Below are 21,904 nucleotides of genomic sequence, written 5' to 3' on the forward strand. Positions count from 1 at the left end.
GAGGGGCCCCGGCAGGGGGGGGCCCGTTTACCCCAAAAAAAAAAAAAAAAAAGGACATAAACTTGCATATATTGAGCTAGAAGCTGTTGGAAGAAATCTAACCCATTAATTTATCCAGAGTTAGAGTTTATCTTTTCTCTTTTTTCTTTTTCTCGATCCTTTCTGATCCTCTGTTAAAATTCAGATCCAACTCTCATTCCTAAGTCATGACATCTCATTGTATGAAAAGCATGTTATGTTGAAAGTGAAAACGAATTGTAAGTTGCAGCCAAACCCCTGTTTGGCTCATAGAGAAGAAGTCTGTCTAGTTCTGGTGCTGTGACCAGTCCATTTTCAAAAGGTCATTTCCTGGAAATGGTGGAAGAGCAGATGGCAGGCATCTGAACCGCTCTCGGAAATAGTAGAAGGTGACAATCAGCCCCTCTCTGGGTGGCTCTTCAGGTGTGGCTGGCGTTGGAGCCTTGCATTCTCTGGGTCATTCTCTTTCTTTTTGGGGGGCGGGGGGGGTCATTTTCCATAGACTTGGATCAACACCAAAGGCCACTGAGTCACAGAAGTCACTGGCTCATTGAAGTTTTCCACTGTTTTGGCCTTGTTTAAAGAAACAACAAAATAGCTGAGAAAATGATGCCTTCAGCACTATTTTTAAACTTCTGAAGTCTACTCTACCCTCTGGTGAATCCATTGATTGTCAGTGTGGAGTTAACACAAATGTTTATCATTTCAAAGGTTTTATTTGGGAAAGGAAAGAAAACCGTATTTAACGTTATTCTGGAAGTTTTAGCCAATATAATTAGACAAATAACGAGAGCGAAAAATATTGAAAGGGTTTTCATTGTTTGCATATGGTATCATTGCCTGTCTTTTAAAGAAGCAACTGAAAGCTGTCGGGGCTTGTGAGCTGAATGAGGTGGCTGATGACGAAACCCACACACGCAAGTCAGCGGCTCGTGATGCTGCTGCCATCGTGACCCTGCTTCCCTCCTCACCCAAGCACAGAGCCAGGGGGAGCCTGCAGGTCAGACCGAGTGGCTCTGCTCTGCTCTCTGGTGGCTTACGTCATTCATGGTCAGCCAGCATCCTGACGGTGACCTGTAGGCGGGGAGACCGTGTCATTCAACATCCAAATCAGGACATTTCTGAGAGTGAAAAGGGTGTTCAGAAGAAAGTCGCGGAAGTGGAATCCTTATTTTTGGCATACACTTACATACTTTAATTGGTTTATATCCTTCTCTGATATTTTGTGTCTGGTTACATGCTGCTGCATGACGAACCTCTCCAAAGCTTAGCGGCTTGCGAGACGATTTGATTTTCTCCTCGCTCCTGTGGAGTGACTGGACTCGGCAGATGGTTCTTGCCTGGGGTCTCCCCATGCAGCCCAGTGGTAGCTGCGTCGTGTTGAAGATGGCATCTGCACGCCTGTGCCTCTCCTACACTGCAGCTGTGGTGGCCAAGGGTGGCCTGCCGTCTCTCGCAGGTGGCCTCTACCCCGGCTACCTTGACTCCCAGCCTGACAGTCTCAGGGTAGTTGGGTTGTTTCACGGTAGCTAGCTTCCCCTGGGGCCTAGACGAAGCTGCAAGGTTCCTTGTGACCTAGCCTTGGAGTCTGCGCCATCCCATCCTCTGCATCCTCTTGGGCAAAAGCAAGTCCTGGGTCACTGCAAATCGAGGAGGGGGCTCTGTGCAGGGCTGCAATCCCAGTAGGCATGCCTTTGTGGGAGGCCTTCCTGGGATTCTCGAGTCCACGCTCTGTCACCGCTGTTTTTCTTTTTTTTTTAATAAATGTATTTATTTTTGGCTGTGTTGGGTCTTTGCTGCTGCACACGGGCTTTCTCTAGTTGCAGCGAGCGGGGGCTACTCTTCATTGCAGTGTGCGGGCTTCTCATTGCGGTGGCTTCTCATTGCGGAGCACGGGCTCTAGGCGCGTGGACTCAGTAGTTGTGGCTCGTGGACTCTAGAGCGCAGGCTCGGTAGTTGTGGCGCACAGGCTTAGTTGCTCCGCGGCATGTGGGATCTTCCCAGCCCAGGACTTGAACCTGTGTCCCCTGCTTTGGCAGGCGGATTCTCAACCACTGCGCCACCAGGGAAGTCCCCCACCGCTGTTTTTCTGAAGAATGTCCTTTCAGTGTCTCTGTTTTTTTATTCCTTCATAACATTGCCTACCATATGCATACAAGGAGCAAATTTATTTAGTAAATTTGAAATTTTTGGCATATTTGATTCCTCTCTGTATACTGTAGTATTCTTTTTTTTGTCTTTCTTTGACTTATTTCACTTAGCATCCTTTTTTTAATTTGAGGTATAATTAATTTACAATATTATATGAGTTTCAGGTGTACAACTTAATGATTCAAAATTTGTATAGACTGTGCTATTTATAGTTAGTATAAAATATTGGCTATATTTCCTGTGTGTCCTTGTAGCTTATTTATTTTATACATAGTAGTTTGTAACTCTTAATCCCCTACCCTTGTCATTCCCCTTCCTCCTTCCCCCTCCCTACTGCTAACCACTAGGTTGTTCTCTATGAGTCTGTTTCTTTTTTGTTATATTCACTAGATTGTTTGATTTTTTTATCCCACATATAAGTGATAACATACTGTATTTCTCTTTCTCTGAGTTATTTCACTAGGGATAATACCCTCCAGGTCTATCTGTGTTGTTGCAAATGGCAAACTTTCATTCTTATTTTTTTTTTTAACATTTATTTATTTATGTGGCTGTGCCAGGTCTTAGTTGCAGCATGTGGGATCTAGTTCTCTGACCAGGTATCGAACCTGGGCCACCTGAATGCTGCTATGAACATTGGGGTGCATGTATCTTTTTGAATTAGTGTTTTCATTTTCTTTGGATATATAACCAAGAGTGGGATTGCTGGATCATATGGTAGTTCTATTTTTAGTTTTTTGAGGAGCCTCCATACTGTTTTCCACAGTGGCTGCACCAGTTTACATTCCCACCAACAGTGTACCAGGGTTCCCTTTTCTCCACATCCATTTATGATCTTCTGAATGCTTCAAGTTTAGATGTCACAAAACTATAGGAAGACCTTGTCAATTTCATTCCATTCCAGGAGAGGATATAAATTTAACCAATTAAAAATGACAGGGCTTCCCTGGTGACGCAGTGGTTGAGAGTCCACCTGCCGATGCAGGGGACACGGGTTCGTGCCCCGGTCTGGGAAGATCCCGCATGCCGAAATCCAGCAAAAAAAAAAAAAAAAAAAAAAGTGGTATCATTAGTTGTGAGGTTCTTCTGCTAATAGAATTAACTTATAAATGGCTATTGCTTTACCTTCGTGCGTGCGTTACAAACCTTAGAATGGAAAAATGAGTAAAATTAACATAGAGGAACTACCATTTGATCTAAATGAAAAGTCATTTTTCACAGCTATATGTAAGTACACCTGCCGCTACAGCCTCACTTTGGGTCACAGTCTTTAAAGAATGACTCACTGTTGAAAAAGATGCTAAGGCTTGATTTTCATATGGTTGGTGTGGATGGTCAGTGTTCATTAACTTTCTGAGAAAGTGGAAATTTAGTCCTAATTTTTTTTTCATTGAACATACACTATGTTTAATCTCATTCCTGCTTGAAGCGTTCATCAAAAATGAAAGCATTACCCCCTGTCCTACCCCCAGAAAAAAAAAAAGAGAAGAAAGAAACCTTGCAGATTTATATCAGGAGTTGCCAAGTTTGGCCCACTGCTTCTTTTTGTGTGACCTATGAGATAAGAATGGTTTTTATATTTTTAAATGGTCGGGGGAAAAAAATCAGAAGAAGAATAGGGTTTTGAGATGTGAAAATTATCTGAAATTCAGATTTCAGTGTCAATAAACAAAGTTTTATTGGAACACAGTCAGGCCCAGTGCTTTGCTGGATAGTCTGGCTGCTTTCCCCACAGCAGACGTGAATTGCAGCAGACCGTGTGGCCCACGACGCCTGAAGTATGTCCTGTGGCCCTTCACAGCCAGCGTGCCGGCTCCTGGTTTACACCATTCAGGAGATGGGGAGAAACGCCAGCAGCAGTGCTGACACTGCTCTCTGGTACCTTCTCTTGCAGGACTGGCCCACCTCTGTTTCCCACGCGTTCACATACACCTGGAGTTGCCCCTGGACATAGCCGACCGGGGGCTTGACAGCTTCACGCACGTCACAGGCCCGGGCACTGGCCACCTGCCTGATGTGCCAAACGGGCAGCAGCTTCTAATAGTTCTGCCGCCGCCAGCTGCGGCCGCGAGGGCTGTGTCTAGCCACCGTCTCAGCGAGCACGTGCGTGCAGTCCTGGAGTGGGAGGTGCTGTTCACGCCTCCTGGAAGGAGACAGGGGCAGAGTGATGGGTTAGCCTTGTCACCTCCTAGATTCTCCCTGCATCCCACACACCTAGCTGAGACGGTGGCCAATGCTAGAAGCACAGAGTGAAGGCTGCCACCAAACCCACTCTGGCTGCGTAGATTCGGACAACGATTGATGATGATAATACTGTTGGTGATGAAAATACTATTGGTGGTGATGTCACTTTGTTTAAAAATGAACATCTGGGATAACTGCTAAACCAACCAAAACATCAAGGTTAAACCGCTGTTATCCCGGATGAACCCCACCCGTAATGTTCTGCTATGTGAACAGCCACACCCAGCACCCCCCAGTCCCGCCTCCCTCCCTCCGCTCCAGCCCCAGTGGCCTCCACGCTCCTGAGTCCCGCAGGCTCATCCCTTGTTTCCCTCTCATACCCAGCTCACGTGTCCCCTTCTCGGGGAGAGAACACGTTCTCCCAAGCTCCTTTTGGGGTGATAGAAGTGTCCTGTATCGTGATTTTGGAGGTGGTTTCACAAGTGGACACACCTGTCAAAACTCATTAAATTGTACACTTCAAACGGGAGTGGTTTATATTGTTACATGTAAATTAAACCTCAATGAGGTTTGTTTGTTTTTTTAATGGGCTGCAGAGAATTTAATAAAAATGTGTGTGGGGTCGTGTCTTTATATGTTAGATTAAGGTATCTGCCCATTTGTAAGGTCTTATGACGGTAAAAAAAAATAATAAACATTGATTTTCTGAGTAAAGAGCATTTTTATCAGCAAAATTTTAGCTTATTATTTCTTGAGAGAATGGGGTTCTGTTTCTCATAATTTAAGTCTCAAATTAATTTTAGGAGGTGGAACAATTTTTAAATCTGCCATTCTTTATTTGGTTTGTACTTCTTTGTCTTTGAAGGTATTTCTATATTTTAAAGACTCTTAAGGTACTTTGGTGACATAGAGTGTTTAGAATTGAACGTTAAAAGTTTTTAATCCATGTAGCTAGTTTCTAGGTGGTTTTCTGCGTTTGTGGGTTACATCCGGAGATGAGCGATTCAGAGCCATGAAAGAGGTCAATCTTCTTTTCCTACCACTTGTCCTTGGTGAGTCATCCGCCTGTGGACATGCCTGGCTTTCTGACTCTGCGAGTCAGTGGTGCTCGACCACTGTTCGGGTTTCAACCGTGACGTTTGTGCTCCGTGGGCTCGTGGAGTCCCGCGCACCCAATGAACCATGCGGCTGCTGAAATATAGAGTGTTGTCTTTCATCCCACCAATCCCAAGCCTGGTGCTGACTGCTTGTTTTTCTGCCCCAGGGGACCATCAGCGTTGGCATCGACGCCACTGACCTTTTTGATCGCTATGAGGAGGAGTACGAAGATGTGTCCGGAAGTGGCTTTCCGCAGATTGAAATTAACAAGATGCACATATCCCAGTCCATTGAGGTAAAGCACACAGATGCCTCCCCCAGTGCAAGGGGGCTCAGCGAGGGCACTCGGATTAATGAGATGTGCAGCTGGGATGAGAGAGTCTGCTCAGGGTTTTCTCATCTTTATTTATCAAAGGATGCAGTTAGCCGCTTAAAAAAAGAAGAGCTCCAGTCACGACCTTGTTCATACTGCTTTGCCAGCATGTCAGCAGCAAGAGTGCCAGGGGTGCGTAGCTTCAGAGTCTCAGGGCTCTCCAGCAGGAAACTTTCGCTCACGCTCTAGAAGGGGGAGCCAAGGTCGTGACGATTTTAGGAGAGAAAGCAGCCCTCCGTGGGAAATTCCAAGAACCGGCCTTAGTTTTAAGGCGCACTCCTGTGTGCTGAGCCCTGGGGTCACTAAATGTCATCTTTCTGCCCGCTGTTTGGGTGTGACAGTGTGAGGCCATCCTGCTGACAGTTAGGGTGGGTCTCTGCCCCCCAGGCTCATGCACTTATTCTCCAGTGCATCAGCCTAGAGCGTGAAGTCCTAACTCAGGGAAACCTGCCCGCCTCTTGGGGCTTCCAGAGTCAGTCACTGCAGCCATGGCAAGGACTGGGAAGTCCCAGACGTCCTGCGTGGGGAGGCACGGGGTGAAGTTACCGTGCAGTCTGATGGCGCTGGGACACCGAGAACCAGCATCTAGCCCTGCGTCTCCCCTGGATTTTTGAAATTTGCCCATTAAAGCTTTTGCAAAACCTGACCTTGGTGGCCACGTGCAGTTCGGATGCCAGGGTGAGAGACAAGTGAGGCAGGTGAGGCAGTTCTGCATCCCTGCATGCTTGAACCATGAACTCACCTATACTTGTGGCCTTGCACTTGGAGTGTATTCGTCAGGCTCTGTCCTTGGCGCTTCCTGTTGCTTTGATTGATTTATTACCAGCAGGTATCATTTCCTAGGCACCCTTGACAGCTTCAGACACAGCCATCCTCTCTGGAAGCCTCTCAACCCAGAATGGGAACGGAGGGGGTTCCATTAACTTCGCGCTCAGACGAGTCACTTCTGCGAAGGGCTGGGGAGAGGTAAGAATGCCAGCGGGGGAGAGCGTGTTGTCCACTGCAACAGAACGACCTCAGTTGGCCACATCACTGTGTAAGAGTGCCAGCTGTCACACTTGCATAAGTTGGCTGTCCCCAAGAGAAAACTGTGTCTCATACCTGAGGATTGCTCTCAGTCTGCCAGGCAGCTCAAAGTTAGGATAGAACAAGAAGATATCCCCCTGATGCCAACCTCCAGAAATCCCACGTCTAGAAACTCAGCATCTCTGTTCCCTTAAGCAAAAACCTGTAGGCTGTTCCCTTCTCCTGCACAGTGCAGAAGGCCGGTGCCTCCATCTCAGAGCTCTGGTCCACTGCTTGGCAGTCATTAAGCAGCCAGTTCTGCCGAGCAAATTGAACTGCATCAAATTAACATTGAAGAGTTGCCCTGAAAGTCACCCAAAATAGTAATGAGGCAGCCAAAGCGGCTGGACTTCACGACTGCGAGTGCAGAACTGCTGGTGGGTTTAGCGTCAGCCCCCTGAGAGCCATCGCCGCTCACCTGTGGGACCTGCAGGCGGTGCAGCGGAGCAGGTGGAAGTGCGCCTGTGCAGCACGAGGGCGGCCACCCCTGACTGCAGCGGGCACCGTGTGGATGGCCTGAGCTAGGGAGACAGGGACCCGGGGCCAGCAGCGCTCTCTTTGGAGGGGCTCAGGCCTCCTTGCGTCTGTGGAGACAGTAATCTCCCTTTGGCAAAGGTTAAGATGAGATACTAAGACTCTTCCACCCCTACTTTTAGAGCCCTGAGGGCCGATGGCATTGAATTAAATGAGGGAATTATAACCAGAGGAGCTTACTGTGCTGTGAGATAAAACACCATTAATTCTTTTTCTTTTTCTTTTTTGAACAGTTAGAATTTGGAGCTGGGGACCTGCAGGGGCCTTTATTTGGCCTAAAGTTGTTCCGTAATCTCACACCAAGATGGTAAATATGAAGAGATAAATGCCCTTTGGTGGTCCTTGTGGATTTAGGAGACCAGAACCTGTGTATTCTTTTTGTCAGAGTCATCTGCAGTTACGTCGTCTGTCCTGCAAGGTCACTGAGGGCAGACCCTGCAGCTGGCGTGGGGCCTAGGCCCCGTGCTCGTTGCAGAGAGCACTGGGTCGGGGGTGAGGGAGGTCTGCTTCTCGTCCCAGCCCAGGGCCAGGCTCCTGCCCTGCCTGGTCACCGTGGGCTGTGAAGACCATGATACACTGGAGGGGAAGCACTTCATAGGGAAGTGGGTCAGGGTCTGAAATACTTCCGGGTTGCGGCTCATTCCTTTGTCACAGAGAATGCGTGTTAGGTTCGAGAGGGGCTTTCGTCAGCAGCGAGGCAGCCTGATTATTAGGCCCATTCGTGTTATGCCAGAGCTGTAGACCCCACCACCTCTGCTCTCCTTCGTCTTTGCTTTGGCAGTGCTGAAGGACTGTCCCTTCTAGAAAACAGAGGTGAGGGCTTCCCTGGTGGCGCAGTGGTTGGGAGTCTGCCTGCCGATGCAGGGGACGCGGGTTCATGCCCCGGTCCGGGAAGATCCCACATGCCGCGGAGCGGCTGGGCCCGTGAGCCATGGCCGCTGAGCCTGCGCGTCCGGAGCCTGTGCTCCGCAACGGGAGAGGCCACAACAGTGAGAGGCCCGCGTACCGCAAAAAAAATATATATATATATAGAAAACAGAGGTGTCCTTATTCCCCACTGAGCTCAGATAAAAGAATTGGGTGGAAGGTAAACAACTCTTTCCTCTGGGGGATAAAATACAGCTAAAGGAATTCTGGAACAGAGCACACGTTTGCAAAGAAAGGTGTTTCGCCTCCAGCTCCATGTGCGTCTGCATGCCTGCAGGGCAAGACTGGTAAAGGCCAGTGTGCAGGGCCGTCCCACGCAGAGTAAGAAGTGTCGTGAGAGAGAAGCTGTGGCTTCTCGACGGGTGCACATGAGCACAGCCCGAGCAGAGCTCCGAGAGCGGGGCTTCCAGGCAGAGAGGGGTACACTAGACACCCCAGCACGGGGGTCACCCACATGCTGGTTAGAACACGGCTTCTCGGGCCTCTGTTCTGGGACTCGGACCTGGCAGGTCTGGGAGAGGGGCAAGGGGTAAGGCTTTTAACCAGAACTCGAAGTGGGCAGTGTATGTACGTGTCAGCATTGTCCTAAGCTTGTCTGCTTGGGGTCGTCCCCTCCGATGCTGCTGATGGAAAGCACAGGTTCCTGCCCCCACCCCCAGACCTCTCTCAGGTCCCCTGAGATGGGGGCCTGGAATCCATAGTTTTATCAAGCACCCCAGGTCATTCTGAAGACTAGACACATTTAGGAGGCGCTCACTGAGGAAAATCTGTGGGCTGTTTCGTTCTGGTTGAGCCTCAAAGTGTCTATCCATTAAGTGGTCACCCGAGTCTAGGTGTGGCTGGTCATCAGCTTTTGCAGGTCTGGAGATTGAATTTCATTGTAGTACCCGGCTTATCAGACTTGAGAATGCAGATTTATAAAAAAAAAGGGTGCCAGCTTGTTAATGTACAGTGTCTCCTCCTCCAGGTGCCCTAGTCCCTGGGTCAAGTTACTTTCAAGTCCAGACTGGTGACGAGAAGGTTATTAGTTGGTGGGTGTGCGTGAGCCTGGAGAAAGGCAGGCGGCCGGTGGGAAGTTCTCCATCTCCCAGGGCAGTGCCTGACTTGCTGCTCTGGCCCCAGAGTCTGTCTCTGTCTCTGTCTGTCTCTGTCTCTCTGTCTCTTTCTCTCTGTCTCTCCCTCTCTCTCTCTCTCTCTAGGACACGCTCCAGAAATATACGAAATCGTATTACGTTGATTAAACAGAGATCTCATTGTTTATGTTTTGATTGCTTTAAAAGCCACAGGGTGACTTTCTCTCTCCTCTCCCTGCTTGCCTCCCCCGAAGGACCCGAGTGTGGCTCGAGGGGAGAGTGTGGCTGCTGGCCGGTGCGGCTGGAGTGTCAGACGAAGGGGCAAAGTGGGGTTGGGGGTCTCTGCAGAGCAAGGAGTTGATTCCTCATTCGCGTGGCCTCGGGAAGAGGTCTGTGAGCACAGGAGAAAATGTCATCAGAGTTACCAAGTGTATTATTATTTTAGGGGCACAAGCGAGGCCTCCAGAGCATAGGAAGGAAACAGGCATCTAGTGTATGACGGCTGTTCGCTGGAGGCAAGCTGCTTGCTCGTCTTTGAGCGGCTTGAGTGAAGTGCTGTGAGTTCCTTTGCTGTTGAAGTGAAATACCCCTTTTTATCCAGAAGATGGGGCTGACTCCCTCGGAAATCAACTTCAGAGACCTTTCGGGGGATGGTTTGCTAGCTTCTCAAGTAGCTTTCGGTCAATACTTTGCAGCCCTGGGTGCACATCAGGATGGAAGGGCAGCTTTGAAAACTGCACTGATGCCTGGGCCCCCACCCAAAAAGAATGACTTCGTTGGTCTGGGATGGGCCCTGGAGAAGGGCTTCTCAAGACTGGCTGCACGTTTGCGTCACCTGGCTAGCTTTTCCCACACCAGGTCTATAAATCAGCACACCTGGGGGCAGGAGCCGACCATCGGTGTTTTCAGATTCACCAGGTGAGTCCAGCGTGCAGCCAAGCTTGGGAACCTCCGCAGGTGGCTCTGACTTGCGACAGGATTGGATCTGCTGGTTTAGGAGCGCAGACATGCAGGTGCCTCTTTGGCTGTAGCTGAAGTTGGAATGGGGTGGGGGTGGGGAGTGCCATTTGGCGGGTGGGTAACTGGAGAGATTCCCTGGATCGCGGGCGGGGAGCCGTGGGAGTGATGGCGAGCAGGGTGTGGGCTGGCGGAGAGGACGGGGCCTAGCACGGCTGTGGCCACTGTCATCCAGGACCCTTTCTCTGTGTGTCCCCCCAGCTTTGTGACGACAAACTGTGCCCTGCAGTTTTCATCCCGTGGCATCCGGCCTGGCCTCACCACTGTCCTGGCCCGGAACCTGGACAAGAACACGGTGGGCTACCTGCAGTGGCGCTGGGGCATCCAGTCGGCCATGAACACCAGCATCGTCCGGGACACCAAAACCAGCCACTTCACCGTGGCCCTGCAGGTGAGGACAGCTCCAGGGGGACCCTCCTCCAGCCCCTCTGTGGGCCCCTGACCGCCCTCCCCCTGCTCACCCCCAAATCCAGTGCCCACATGGCCGAAGGGCGAGTTCTGTCCACCCACACTCAGGAGTTGAACACTGTTGTTCTCAGGCCCCCACGGGAGCTGTGTTCCAACTGCCCTAAAGCAAAAGGCCCTTTTCACCTTTCTGGTGAGAGAAGCCCACAGACTCGGGGTGGGAGAGAGCCGTGGTCAGTAAGTGGCGCCCCAGCAGAGTCGTGCGCGCCGGGGCCACGGTGGCCGGGCAGGAGCGCGGGGAGTCAGCAGCCGCCCTTTGGCGGGCAGCCGCTACCCTTGTGAGAGCGCAGGCTCGGTGTGCAGGAGTTTCTATTTTTCATGGGAAGTCAGAAAATGGTTTTTATTTGAAATCTCCCAGTTTTTAAACATTGGCTACTGGCAAATTTTCACACACTTTGTGGGACAGGGCTTACTTCAGTCTCAGCTGCCTTCTTGCTTCCCTCTGTGTCTCCCCAGCTTGGAATCCCTCACTCCTTCGCGCTGATCAGCTATCAGCACAAATTCCAGGATGACGATCAGACTCGCGTGAAAGGATCCCTTAAGTGAGTCCTGGCCGGGCTGACGCGGGAGCACGCTTGATCTGTGTAGGGGTTTCTGGCAGTGGCGCTGGTTACCGTAAGCTGCCTGCGGTCGCGCCCAGGGTCCGGTGTCCTGACTCTTCTGTTCATTGACCAGGGGTCAGTGGTGAACGTCCTCCCTGTGGGTGGTTGGCAGGGCAAGAGAGAATTGGGGGTAGGGGCCCCGGCCTCTGGCCCGAGTGGCAGTTGCCCGTGGTGACTGGGAGGGACCCAGGAGGGATCAGAAGCGGAGGGGCCCTTGCTCGCTCACTGCGGTCTACTCCTGCAGGGCAGGCTTCTTCGGGACGGTCGTGGAGTACGGAGCAGAGAGGAAGATCTCCAGGCACAGCGTTTTAGGTGCAGCTGTCAGCGTTGGAGTCCCGCAGGGAGTTTCTCTCAAAGTCAAGTATGTTGAACTCGTCTTTCTGGCCAGGGATTATCTGGCACCCTGTAACTCACCTGGGCTTTACCTACTTTAAGGAAGGAGGAGACTTTGCTTTGTGATTCTGTTCTTAGAGATGCGGTTGCTTCTGTCTGGGTGTGTAAGCAAATGTCAAGGAGTCCAGAAGCCCAACGTTCGCTCAGTGAGGTCTGAGTCTCTGCCTCAGAGAACCTCCCTGTGCCCCCCGGCCCGTCTCCCGCCCCGCCTGTCTCTTACCACCCTCTGCCTCCCCGATGGCCCAGGTGCAGGCCCCGCACGCCCGCTCTCCCACCCGGCTGCGGCCCTCACAGTGTGACGTGTACTGCGTGGTCCCCGGCGCAGCAGCTTCGGGTTCTCTCTACCAGATCCTTCCCGCCTGCACACGGACCCCGTCTCCCCCGCCTGCCGGCCTCGCCGAGCTGCCTCTGGCTTCACCTGACTGGCTGGTTGCCTCTAAGCGGAGGCCCCACTGTCGGGCCCTGGTCGGCCTAGACTTACCCCCGGCGGTCTGATCTGGCATCCTGGCTTCAGTAGCATCGGGCTCCGGGGACGCTCACAGTTCTAGCTCCAGCTTGGCGCTCCCCACAGGCCTCCAGCTCATAGATCCCTCGTCCTTTCCCAAATCTCTCCTCAGATACCTCACAGCATCCCCATGTCACATCTGCAGCCCCGGTCCTCCCCCTGCCCTCGGTCACATGTGCCCTTCAAAGCCTGCCGTGTCTGGAGTCTCCCCATCTCAGTGCTCCATCTTTCCATGGGTTCTGTCCAGAACCCTGGCGCTCACCTTCACCACCCTTTCCCCACACTCCAAACTGAGTGTATCTCGGAATCCTCTTGGCTCTCGTCTGAAAGCACATCCTCAGTCTGACCATTTCTCACAACCTCTGCGGCCACCGTCTCGTGGAATTGCTAGTGTCCTCCTGACCGATCTCCTTCACCCTTGGGACACTTTTCTCCACACAGACAGTCTTTTAAAATCTAAGCCAGTGTATGTCAGCCTTCTGCTTAAAGCCCTCAGCGACTCCCTCGACTCAGGGCAAAAGCCGGAGTCCTCAGGACCCTCTGCGATCTGGCCTCTCACTGTCCTCTCTGCCCCCTGGTCGCCCCACTCCAGCCACACTGGCTGCCCCGGGACCACGCCGAGCCTGCTTCTGCTTCTGGGCTTAGCATCTGCCGTTCCTCAGTCCCCGGTAACCACGTGGCTGGTTCCTTCGGTGCCCTCCGGTCTCTGCACGTGTCACCCGATTGCCGTCATCGCCCTGTGAAAACTTAGCGGCCCTCACCTCACCCCAGACAGGCCATCCATCCCCCTCTGCCCCTCATCAGAAGCACTTTAACTTAGTCCGTTTAGTTATTCTCTGTACTCCTGCCACCTGGAACACAGCCTGGCACTGAAGAGGGACTCGGTGAGCGAGAGGAAGCAGACCACGTCTCGGCCGCGGAGCCGAAGCCAGAGCTGGCATCAGGCACCTCTCCTCTCAGATGAGATTTGAGGACGCCCGAGATTTAATGAAGGGCGCAGGGAGCCGTCTGGTCCCCTGCGTCCCAGTCCCTTCTCCTCCCCACCCCCACGTCGGGACCACCGACGAGGCACAGTTCTCTGCGACTCTGTATCTGCCTTAAACACTCCTCCACTGCCGACGTTACGTGACATGATCTGAATTGAATTCTTATCCCAAGGATGCCACCCTGCCTCTTTGGAAAGAAACATTTTCACTTCAGCCAGGTTTCCTGTTACCAACAGGCTGAATTGTCCAAATTGTATTGGTAAATAAACCAAAGTTTTACTAGAAGGCACCTCAGGTCAGCAATTGCTAACTTTTATGTTCTGTTTATTTGATGAATCACGGTAATTGCTGAACGTTCAACCAACCTTACAGGAAAATTGTGGAGGAAAATTCCACTGGATCATGACATATAATACTTTTTATATATTGCTTGATTTGATTTGCTGTTCTCTTACTAAGAATTTTTGAATCTATATTTTTAAGGGATGCTGATTATAATTTTCTTTTTATCATATATTTGTCAGGTTTTGGACTGAGTTATGCCAGCCTGATAAAATGAGTTAGGAATTGTTCCCTCCTCTATTTTCTGAAAGAATTTGTGTAAGAATGGTATTTTTTTTCCCTATGTTTCATAGAATTTACCCATGAAATCAACTGAGCCTGAATTTTCTTTGTAGGAGTATTTTTGATAACGAATTCAATTTATTTTATAAATACAGGGCTCTTCTAATTTTCTGTTTCATCTTTTTTCTTCCAGTTTATTGAGATATCACTGACATACAGCACTATATAAGTTTAAGGTGCATGGTATAATGATTTGACGTACATACATCGTGAAATGATGACCACGGCACATTTAGTGAACATCTACCATCTCATATAGATACAGAATTAAATAGAAAAAACAGTTTTTTTCCCTGTGATGAGAGCTCTTAGGATTTACTCTCTGTTTCATCCTACGCCAGTGTTGTTAATTCGTGTTTTTCAAGGGATTTGTCCATTTCATCTGTGTCAAATTTGTTAGCATGCTCTTAATACCCCCTTACCCTTTTGATGTCAGTAGTTATTTATAGATGATGTCTCTTCATTCCTAATGTTGCTAATTTGTGTTCTTTCTACGTTTTTCTTTATCAGTCTAGCTAAGGCGCTTCACATGTCAAAGAACCAGCTTTTGGTTTCTTTCATTTTCTCTGTTTATCTGTTTCCTTTTTTAAAATAAATAAATGATTTATTTATTTGGGTCTTCGTTGCTGCGCGCAGGCTTTCCCTAGTCACGGCGAGCGGGGGCTCCTCTTCATTGCAGTGTGCGGGCTTCTCATTGCGGTGGCTTCTCTTGTTGCAGAGCACGGGCTCTAGGTTCGTAGGCTTCAGTAGTTGTGGCACGTGGGCTCAGTAGTTGTGGCGCGCAGGCTCCGTAGCTGTGGCATACGGGCTTAGTTGCTCCGTGGCGTGTGGGATCTTCCCAGACCAGGGCTCTAACCCGTGTCACCTGCATTGGCATGTGGATTCTCCACCACCGTGCTGCCAGGGAAGCCCCTGTTCATCTGTTTTCTATTTCATTGATTCATGATCTTTATAAGAAGCACCAAGCTGTGTTCCAGGGTCGCGGCTTCATCTCACTTTCCCACCAGCGGCTCCGAGAATTCGTTGCTTCACATCCTCCCCAGCCCTTGGTAGGGTCGTGTTTTTTAGTGTCGGCTGTTTTAGCAGATCGTTGTGGTCTTGATTTGCATTTCCCTCATATCTAAGGTACTGAGCATCTTTTCATGTGCTTATTTGACACCCATATCTTTTTTTTAGTGACATCTCTGTTCACATCTTTTGTCTGTTTTATTATTGGGTTGTTTGATTTCTTGTTTTAGTTTTGAGTGTCTATCAGTTCTGGAGTTGCTTTCATTATTATTGAAGTGTCCCATCCCTGGGTATAGAATTCAGGGTTAACAGAGTTCTCTCTCAGTACTCTCAAGGTGTTCTGCTGTCTTCTGGCTCCCTTTGTTCCTGGCAAGTTGTTGGTCATTTGAAACATACCCTGCATGTAACGTGTGTGGTTTTTTTGGTTTTTTCCTGGCTACTCAACTTTTTCACTTTTGTTTCTCAGCACTTTGACTGCTGACCTACATGTGGTTTTGTTGTATTTATGCTGCTTGGGGTTTGCTAAATTTCTTGCATCTGTAAATCTATGTATGTATTTTTGTAAAATTATCAAATTTGCACCTTTTAGGCCATTTAATTCTTTAAATATTTAATATTAAATATCTGCCCCATCCTCTCCTCTCTGGGGCCCTAATTACTCGTGTGCTAAACCTCTGGATGTCGTCTCACACGTTTCCGAGGCTCTGCCCATTTGCTGTCAGTCCTTTTTCTCTTTGTTCTTCATATTGGATCGTTTATATTAATCTATAAATTCACTGACTCTTCTCTCATATCCAGTCTGCTGTTAAATCATCAGTGAATACTGTATGTCTTCGAGCAGAGTTAAAATAGTTGCTTTAAAATCCTATCTGCTGGTTCCAACATCTGGGTCATCTGGGGTCGGTCTCTGTTCGTTTTCTTTTTCTCTCGTGGTATTTGGTTACGTAGAGTAGTCGGTATTGTATTCTGGGTATTGCAAACAATATATTGTAGAAATTCTATTTTCTGTTATGTCTTTCCAAAAAGCATTGTCTTTTTTTCCTTTTAGAAGGTCGTTAACTTGACTGAAGTCAGACTGCAAACTCGGACTCACCTGTGTGGCGGCCACTGGTAGACCAGGGGTCAGCTGGAGACCTGTGGCACATTTATACACAGAACCCGGGACTCCCCACCTGGGACTTTCCTTTTGGGGGACCCCCTCTTCCCAGCTGCAATGGTTGCCCCAAACTCTGAGGTCTGGTTCTTCAGTCCAATAGGACTGCAGATTTCTTTCCAGTTTTAATCATCCATATGGTACAGACTGAGAATTGCCTTCAGGCTAAAAGCTGTTTTTAAAAAAATATCAGGAAATTCACCAGTGCCCTTCTGTTCTTCTGCCCTTGGTTGCTATCCAGTCCCTGAAGGTGTTTGTTATGTGTGATCCAGAGTTTACAGTTGATGTCTGTGGGATGATTGGTCCAATAGGAACTACTCAGCCATCGCTGAAAGCAGAAAGGACCCCTGGAGGAGCAGCCACTCCTGTCTCCTCCGGCCACGGGTACTTTGGTCGGGCGTTAGTCTGTTGCTTGTGGTCAGCAAGTAGTGAGACCTTTCTTCCGTCACTTACATCAGATCCAGCGGCTAAACCTTGGGACAGGGGACCACCCGGGAGTGGACTTTGAAGCATCAGGCTCTCCTCCTCCTCCTGGAGTCCCGTGTATTGAGAGGTTCTCTTCCTGGGGCTGAGACCCCATTCCCTTCCCTGGGAACCTGGCTCATGTGGGCGTTCGGCTTTGTTCTGTTTTCAGGTTAAACAGGGCCAGTCAGACCTACTTCTTCCCCATTCACCTGACGGACCAGCTGCTCCCCAGCGCCGTGTTCTATGCCACCGTGGGGCCCCTCGTGCTCTACTTCGCTCTGCACCGCCTGGTCATCGGACCCTACCTCCGGGCTCAGAAGGAGAAGTGAGTTCACGGCGCGTGGCGGGGACACCACTGAGCCGCAGTGTGCTCAGCTTCCTCGTCCGTGGCGCGGGGGCGGGGGGGCAGAAGCTACCCCGCAGGGCTGGCGGGGGGGCTACACGCGCTGGTCCGCCTGCGGTGCTTATTACCGCGGTGTCTGGTCCGCAGCACGTCCTCAGTAAATGTTAACTAGTTCTTGTCGCGAGTTCTTAGTAGTGCGAATGTTAAACCCACATTTCCTACTTTCAGAAAGAATTAGTTTACAAAACTGTTGGGACTATAAACCATGACCACAGAAATGACAAGTTTTCCTTCTTCTCATTCTAACCATTTCTTTTCCTGGCACTGAATTCGGGAGGACTGGGTTCTGAGTTCTTACATACAAGGCGTGTGTTAACTATAGTCTTAGAAGTCATCGAGATGTAATTTATTTTGCAGTTTCTTATAGATAAGCCATTAGCATAACATTAAATCTGAGAGGTGGTTTAGATTTGTTACTTTACAATGATCTAATTTAATAACTCGTTGAGCTTAGAGAGTCTGGGAGAAGGGCAGGACTCTCCTCTTGGGGCCGCTCTAGCCTTTGACTCATTAGAGCTCAGGGTTCTAATGCCTCAGGAGACTTCAGGCTTGGAGCAGAGAATGTGCCGGGTCAAGTCTGATGGGACAGGCGTGTGCTGCCCTGGCAAAGTACATGGATGTGTCTAAGGTAGTATGCAGTGTCCCTGTCAGAAGGGTCATGTGATGATGCCAGGCTGGTGGCATCTCCTGTGATTCTCACCTTCTCCGCTGACCCCTTTCCTGCGATTCTTGCCGTGTGGAGCCCTCCTCCCACAGTGCTGGGTTTCCCATGTGCTCTGCGGAAGAGGTCGGGGAGAGCCGTCTGGGGACAACAGGGAAGCCACACAGGTCTGGGATAAACAGATTTACTTGAGCTCATCTTGGAAATACTGTTTAAAGTTCTAGAACGGGGAGCTCAGTAAGATCACAGGCTGTTTGCAGGCGCAGGCCCAGCCAGGGGCCCTGTTGTCTCCCTGCCGCTAACGCCGCGCTCCTCGCGTGCGGCTTCTTTTTCTCGCATTAGGGAGCTGGAGAAGCAAAGGGAAAGCACAGCCACCGACATCCTGCAGAAGAAACAAGAGGCAGAAGCTGCTGTAAGTGCTGCATCACCGTCACCCTGCAGGTCCTTTGCTCCGTGGCTTCTGGGACTGTTCTGCCTGTCGTGCAGGGCACAGGCTGCTCTCTTCGAGCCCATGCTTCTTAAGCCAGAGCTGTGGGGGGAAGCGCTTCACACCCTGTATGCTGGTCTCAGGGGCCTCAGGTCTCAGGCTTTTCTTCCCCAACAACTTCCTTGGTCATTTAGTCTTTTTTTTTGGCCGCATTGGGTCTTGGTTGCTGCGCGCCGGCTTTCTCTAGTTGCAGAGAGCGAGGGCTGCTCTTCGTTGTGGTGCACGAGCTTCTCATTGCCGTGGCTTCTCTTGTTGCAGAGCACAGGCTCTGGGCACGCAGGCTTCAGTAGTTGTGGCTCACGGGCTCAGTAGTTGTGGCTTGCGGGCTCAGTAGTTGTGGTGCACGGGCTTAGTTGCTCCGTGGCGTGTGGGATCTTCCCGGACCAGGGCTGGAACCCGTGTCGCCTGCATTGGCAGGCGGGTTCTTCACCACTGCCCCACCAGGGAAGTCCCATAAGAGGGTTTTTTTAAGTGGTGGGGATTGTCCTCTTCCTTCCCTTTGAGTGAATTGTTTTTCCATGACCTATGATAGCAGTGATGTCCAGGAGAAACGGACAGTGGATGGGGCAGGGCTGACAGGCACTGGGCACGCAGCCGTGGCTCTCAACAGAGGTGGAGCCCAGGGAGGCCCTGAGGGTGGCATCCTTGTTCTTTGCAGGTTCAGCTGATGCAGGAATCTGTCCGAAGAATAATCGAGGCCGAAGAGTCCAGAATGGGTAAGGAGGCCTGGCCTCTTTGGGGACGGGGTGGGCGCTGGGGTCTCACAGGAGCGTGTGGTCCCTGCAGCCCGGCTGCACAGGGGGCCGCCCGCCACGGCCGCCCCACCCTGACCGGGCCCGTCCTCAGGGCTCATCATCGTCAACGCCTGGTACGGGAAATTTGTCAACGACAAGAGCAAGAAGAGCGAGAAGGTGAAGGTGATTGACGTGACTGTGCCCCTGCAGTGCCTGGTGAAGGACTCCAAGCTCATCCTCACGGAGGCCTCCAAGGTGGGCGCTCGGGGGCCCCGGGGTTCAGGCAGGAAGGGCGTCTGGGGAAGAGGGACGGACGGCAGCCCCTCAAAGGGGCCGTCTCACTGCAGCAGAACCTCGCGTGCTGCCACACTCACTGCCGGCTGCTGCCCAGCGCCCCAGCTACAGCCACACTGGAGCCTTTGACTTCATCTGTTCGCTGCCAGGTATCATTGAGCCCCTACCGTGCGCCAGGTACAGCAGCAAGCAAAGCATACCTCCTGCCCCCAGGAGCACACACTCTGCTTATGCCTTGCCTCGTTCCAGAAGGAGCGTGAGGTCGCCCGTAGCACGTTTGAGGCTCGCGGTGGGGCCCGGGGCGTGGGTGATGGAGGCGAGTTACAGCGCAGAGGAGCTCAGGCCAAAGAGCCCTCGTTCCCTGAACAGGCTGCTAGCCCCCCCACCTCGGCGGGGCTTCTGTGAAGACAGAGGTGCCGTTAGTGTGGCAGAAGGGGCCTATTGGGAGGGCGACGTCTGGGACGCAACAGGCAGCTTTTTGAAATTCTCGTTTCTTTTCCTCAAGCTCCCAAGTTTGCATCTGCTGTGGGCCGCTCCCGAGGGCAAGTCCAGGCCCTTCCACGCTGCTCCTCCAGGTGGCGGCAGACGGCAGCGCTGCTGGGCTTTAAACCACCGCCTCGAGTGAGAATCTGTCTGCTCTGTCTGCTCGTTACAGGCCGGGCTGCCTGGGTTCTATGACCCGTGTGTGGGTGAAGAGAAGAACCTGAAAGTGCTTTACCAGTTCCGAGGCGTCCTGCATCAGGTGATGGCGCTCGACAGCGAGACGCTCCGGATACCAAAGCAGTGTGAGTAAGCTGCCCCTGGCCGCCACCCGCCCTGTGCCCGGGCCCCGGGAGGCCCTCGGGGAGCTCCGAGCGAGGGGCGACAAGCGCCTTCCCCCTGTCCCCTGCCGGAGAGCAGCAGGCTTGGGCCTCGCGACCTGCTCGGAGCCGGGAAGCGGCGCCCCGAGGGAGGGGTCAGCCCTCTCCCAGGTGGAATTAGAGTGAGCTCTGTGCTTGGAAACTGCAGCTCGGGCGGCTGCGTGGGAAGCAGACACCGCTGCTCGTTTGTGTGCTGAACCAGGCGATTGTCAGCGGCTTGTACTCCGCTCAGCTGCGGGCCGGCAGCCTCTGGTCTGGTGATGGCCAAACCCCCGAAGTGGAAAGAAGGCGTGGAAGCAGTTGCCTTCGGACGCCCTGAGTTTGTCTTTTCTTTTACAGCTCACAGAATTGATACCGATGGATAAACTGCTTGAGAAACCAGATTTAAACGAGGCTACAAAAAAACCTTTCCCTGGGAGTCTACAAATTTGGAAACAGGAAAAAACTTCAGACGTCAGATGTGTTTATTTTGTATTTCTGCAGAAGGCGGCACTCTATCGATTATGTGAAGGCACCCGCAGGCACCCCGCTTTCCGGGTGCTGTCGGTAGGGCTGAGGCAGCCCCACCTGGACCGGAACCACAGCACGCCCGTGTCTGTTCCCAAGGATCATGTCCTGCCAGGAAGGGCCCTGGGCCCCTGGAGCCTCCAGGTCCCTCCCCGGGTTCCTCAGCACGTGTGCCGGCTGCAACCCCCCAGTAGCTCTTGGTCTGCCGTGAGGTACTTATGAACACCTTGCCCTCACGCATAGGACTGTGAACTACTTTTCCTGAAATCCACACTGAACGTGGAAAACGAAATGGAAGGAAGGAGTCCCCACGAGCAGAATCTCCAAATCAAGTGAGCATCTGTTCGGTCAGCTTCCTGAAAACCACCTTTTCCTGCTGAAATATCACTAAGTGAATCTGGAGAGGATTGTGTGGGTTTATAAATCTGCTTTTTATCTGAGAACAAATGGTTTTGGAAATTAGTCTCTTTTTTTCCCCTCCCAGAACTCAAGCCATTCCACTGGCACCTGGCTTGGGACAGAGGGTGGAACTCCGGGTCCCAGGAGCCACCCGTGTCCTCGCCGGAAAACGCGATGCCTCCCGCCCCGCCCCACACAGCTCAGCCCCACTAGAGCGCGGGGTTCAGGAGGAGAGGGGGACGCAGGGCTCCGGCGGGCGCCGCTCCTGCTCGCCGCCAGGAGGAGGCGCAGCTGCTCCCACGCCTGGCCAGTCCAGCTCTTCCTCGCCGGGACCCCTTTTGGGGTGTCTGCTCCCAGGACCCCCTCCTTCACTTGCCTCTTCTGTGGATGCATAGCATTTCAGGACCAGGAGCCTCCTGCACAGCCCGGCCTGTGAACAGTTACCGGAGGAGCAGAGCCCTGGCTGGTGGTGGTTCTGACAGCCTCTCCGCAGCTACTGTCAAAATCAGGCTTCACTCCTGACGTTGGTACCGGAGAAATCACTCATAACCCCCTTCCTCCACTTTTAAAACTCAGTTCAGGTTGTCCAGTTCTGTACTATTTATCTATCTCCACTTTTAAAAGGTTTCCTGCGAGCTGCCGCTCTGAATGCACATCATGCAATAAACTGTCGCGTTAGCGGAGTGCGACCTCGGCCGCAGCCTGTGTCCCTGCCCGGCGGGCGGGTCACTGTACAGGGGACACTCTCTTACCACAATAAACCTTTCCTGAAAGCCAGGGGCAGTGTTTCGGTGCGTCTGTTCGCGTCAGGAGTGAGCAAAATGAGGGATGTGCCCCCTCTCACAAGCCTCGTGCCGCCCTTTATGCCTACGTTCAAACCATGGTCTGAACCACGGGGACCAGTTTTCTGTGTCACAC

General features: G+C 51.5%; 1 protein-coding gene across 2 annotated transcripts; it reads left to right on the top strand.

The window, feature by feature from the left end:
* Positions 1-5,592: 5,592 nt before the first annotated feature.
* On the top strand, positions 5,593-21,763 carry DNAJC11 (DnaJ heat shock protein family (Hsp40) member C11). Of its 2 annotated transcripts, XM_024756127.1 has the most exons (12): positions 5,593-5,746; positions 6,668-6,790; positions 7,657-7,730; positions 10,642-10,831; positions 11,362-11,447; positions 11,752-11,868; positions 16,811-16,966; positions 18,048-18,117; positions 18,851-18,908; positions 19,039-19,181; positions 19,876-20,005; positions 20,420-21,763. In XM_024756127.1, exons 1-12 carry the CDS (start codon positions 5,723-5,725, stop codon positions 20,443-20,445), a joined length of 1,197 nt encoding a protein of 398 aa, XP_024611895.1. In that variant the 5' UTR covers positions 5,593-5,722; the 3' UTR covers positions 20,446-21,763. The 2 variants fall into 2 exon arrangements, with proteins under 2 accessions (XP_024611895.1, XP_024611896.1); XM_024756128.1 differs by lacking the exons at positions 5,593-5,746; positions 6,668-6,790; positions 7,657-7,730 and adding an exon at positions 8,577-10,436.
* Positions 21,764-21,904: the final 141 nt, after the last annotated feature.

Source organism: Neophocaena asiaeorientalis, unplaced genomic scaffold (assembly GCF_003031525.2).
Source record: "Neophocaena asiaeorientalis asiaeorientalis breed wild unplaced genomic scaffold, Neophocaena_asiaeorientalis_V1.1 scaffold1247, whole genome shotgun sequence".
Lineage (NCBI taxonomy): Eukaryota > Metazoa > Chordata > Mammalia > Artiodactyla > Phocoenidae > Neophocaena > Neophocaena asiaeorientalis.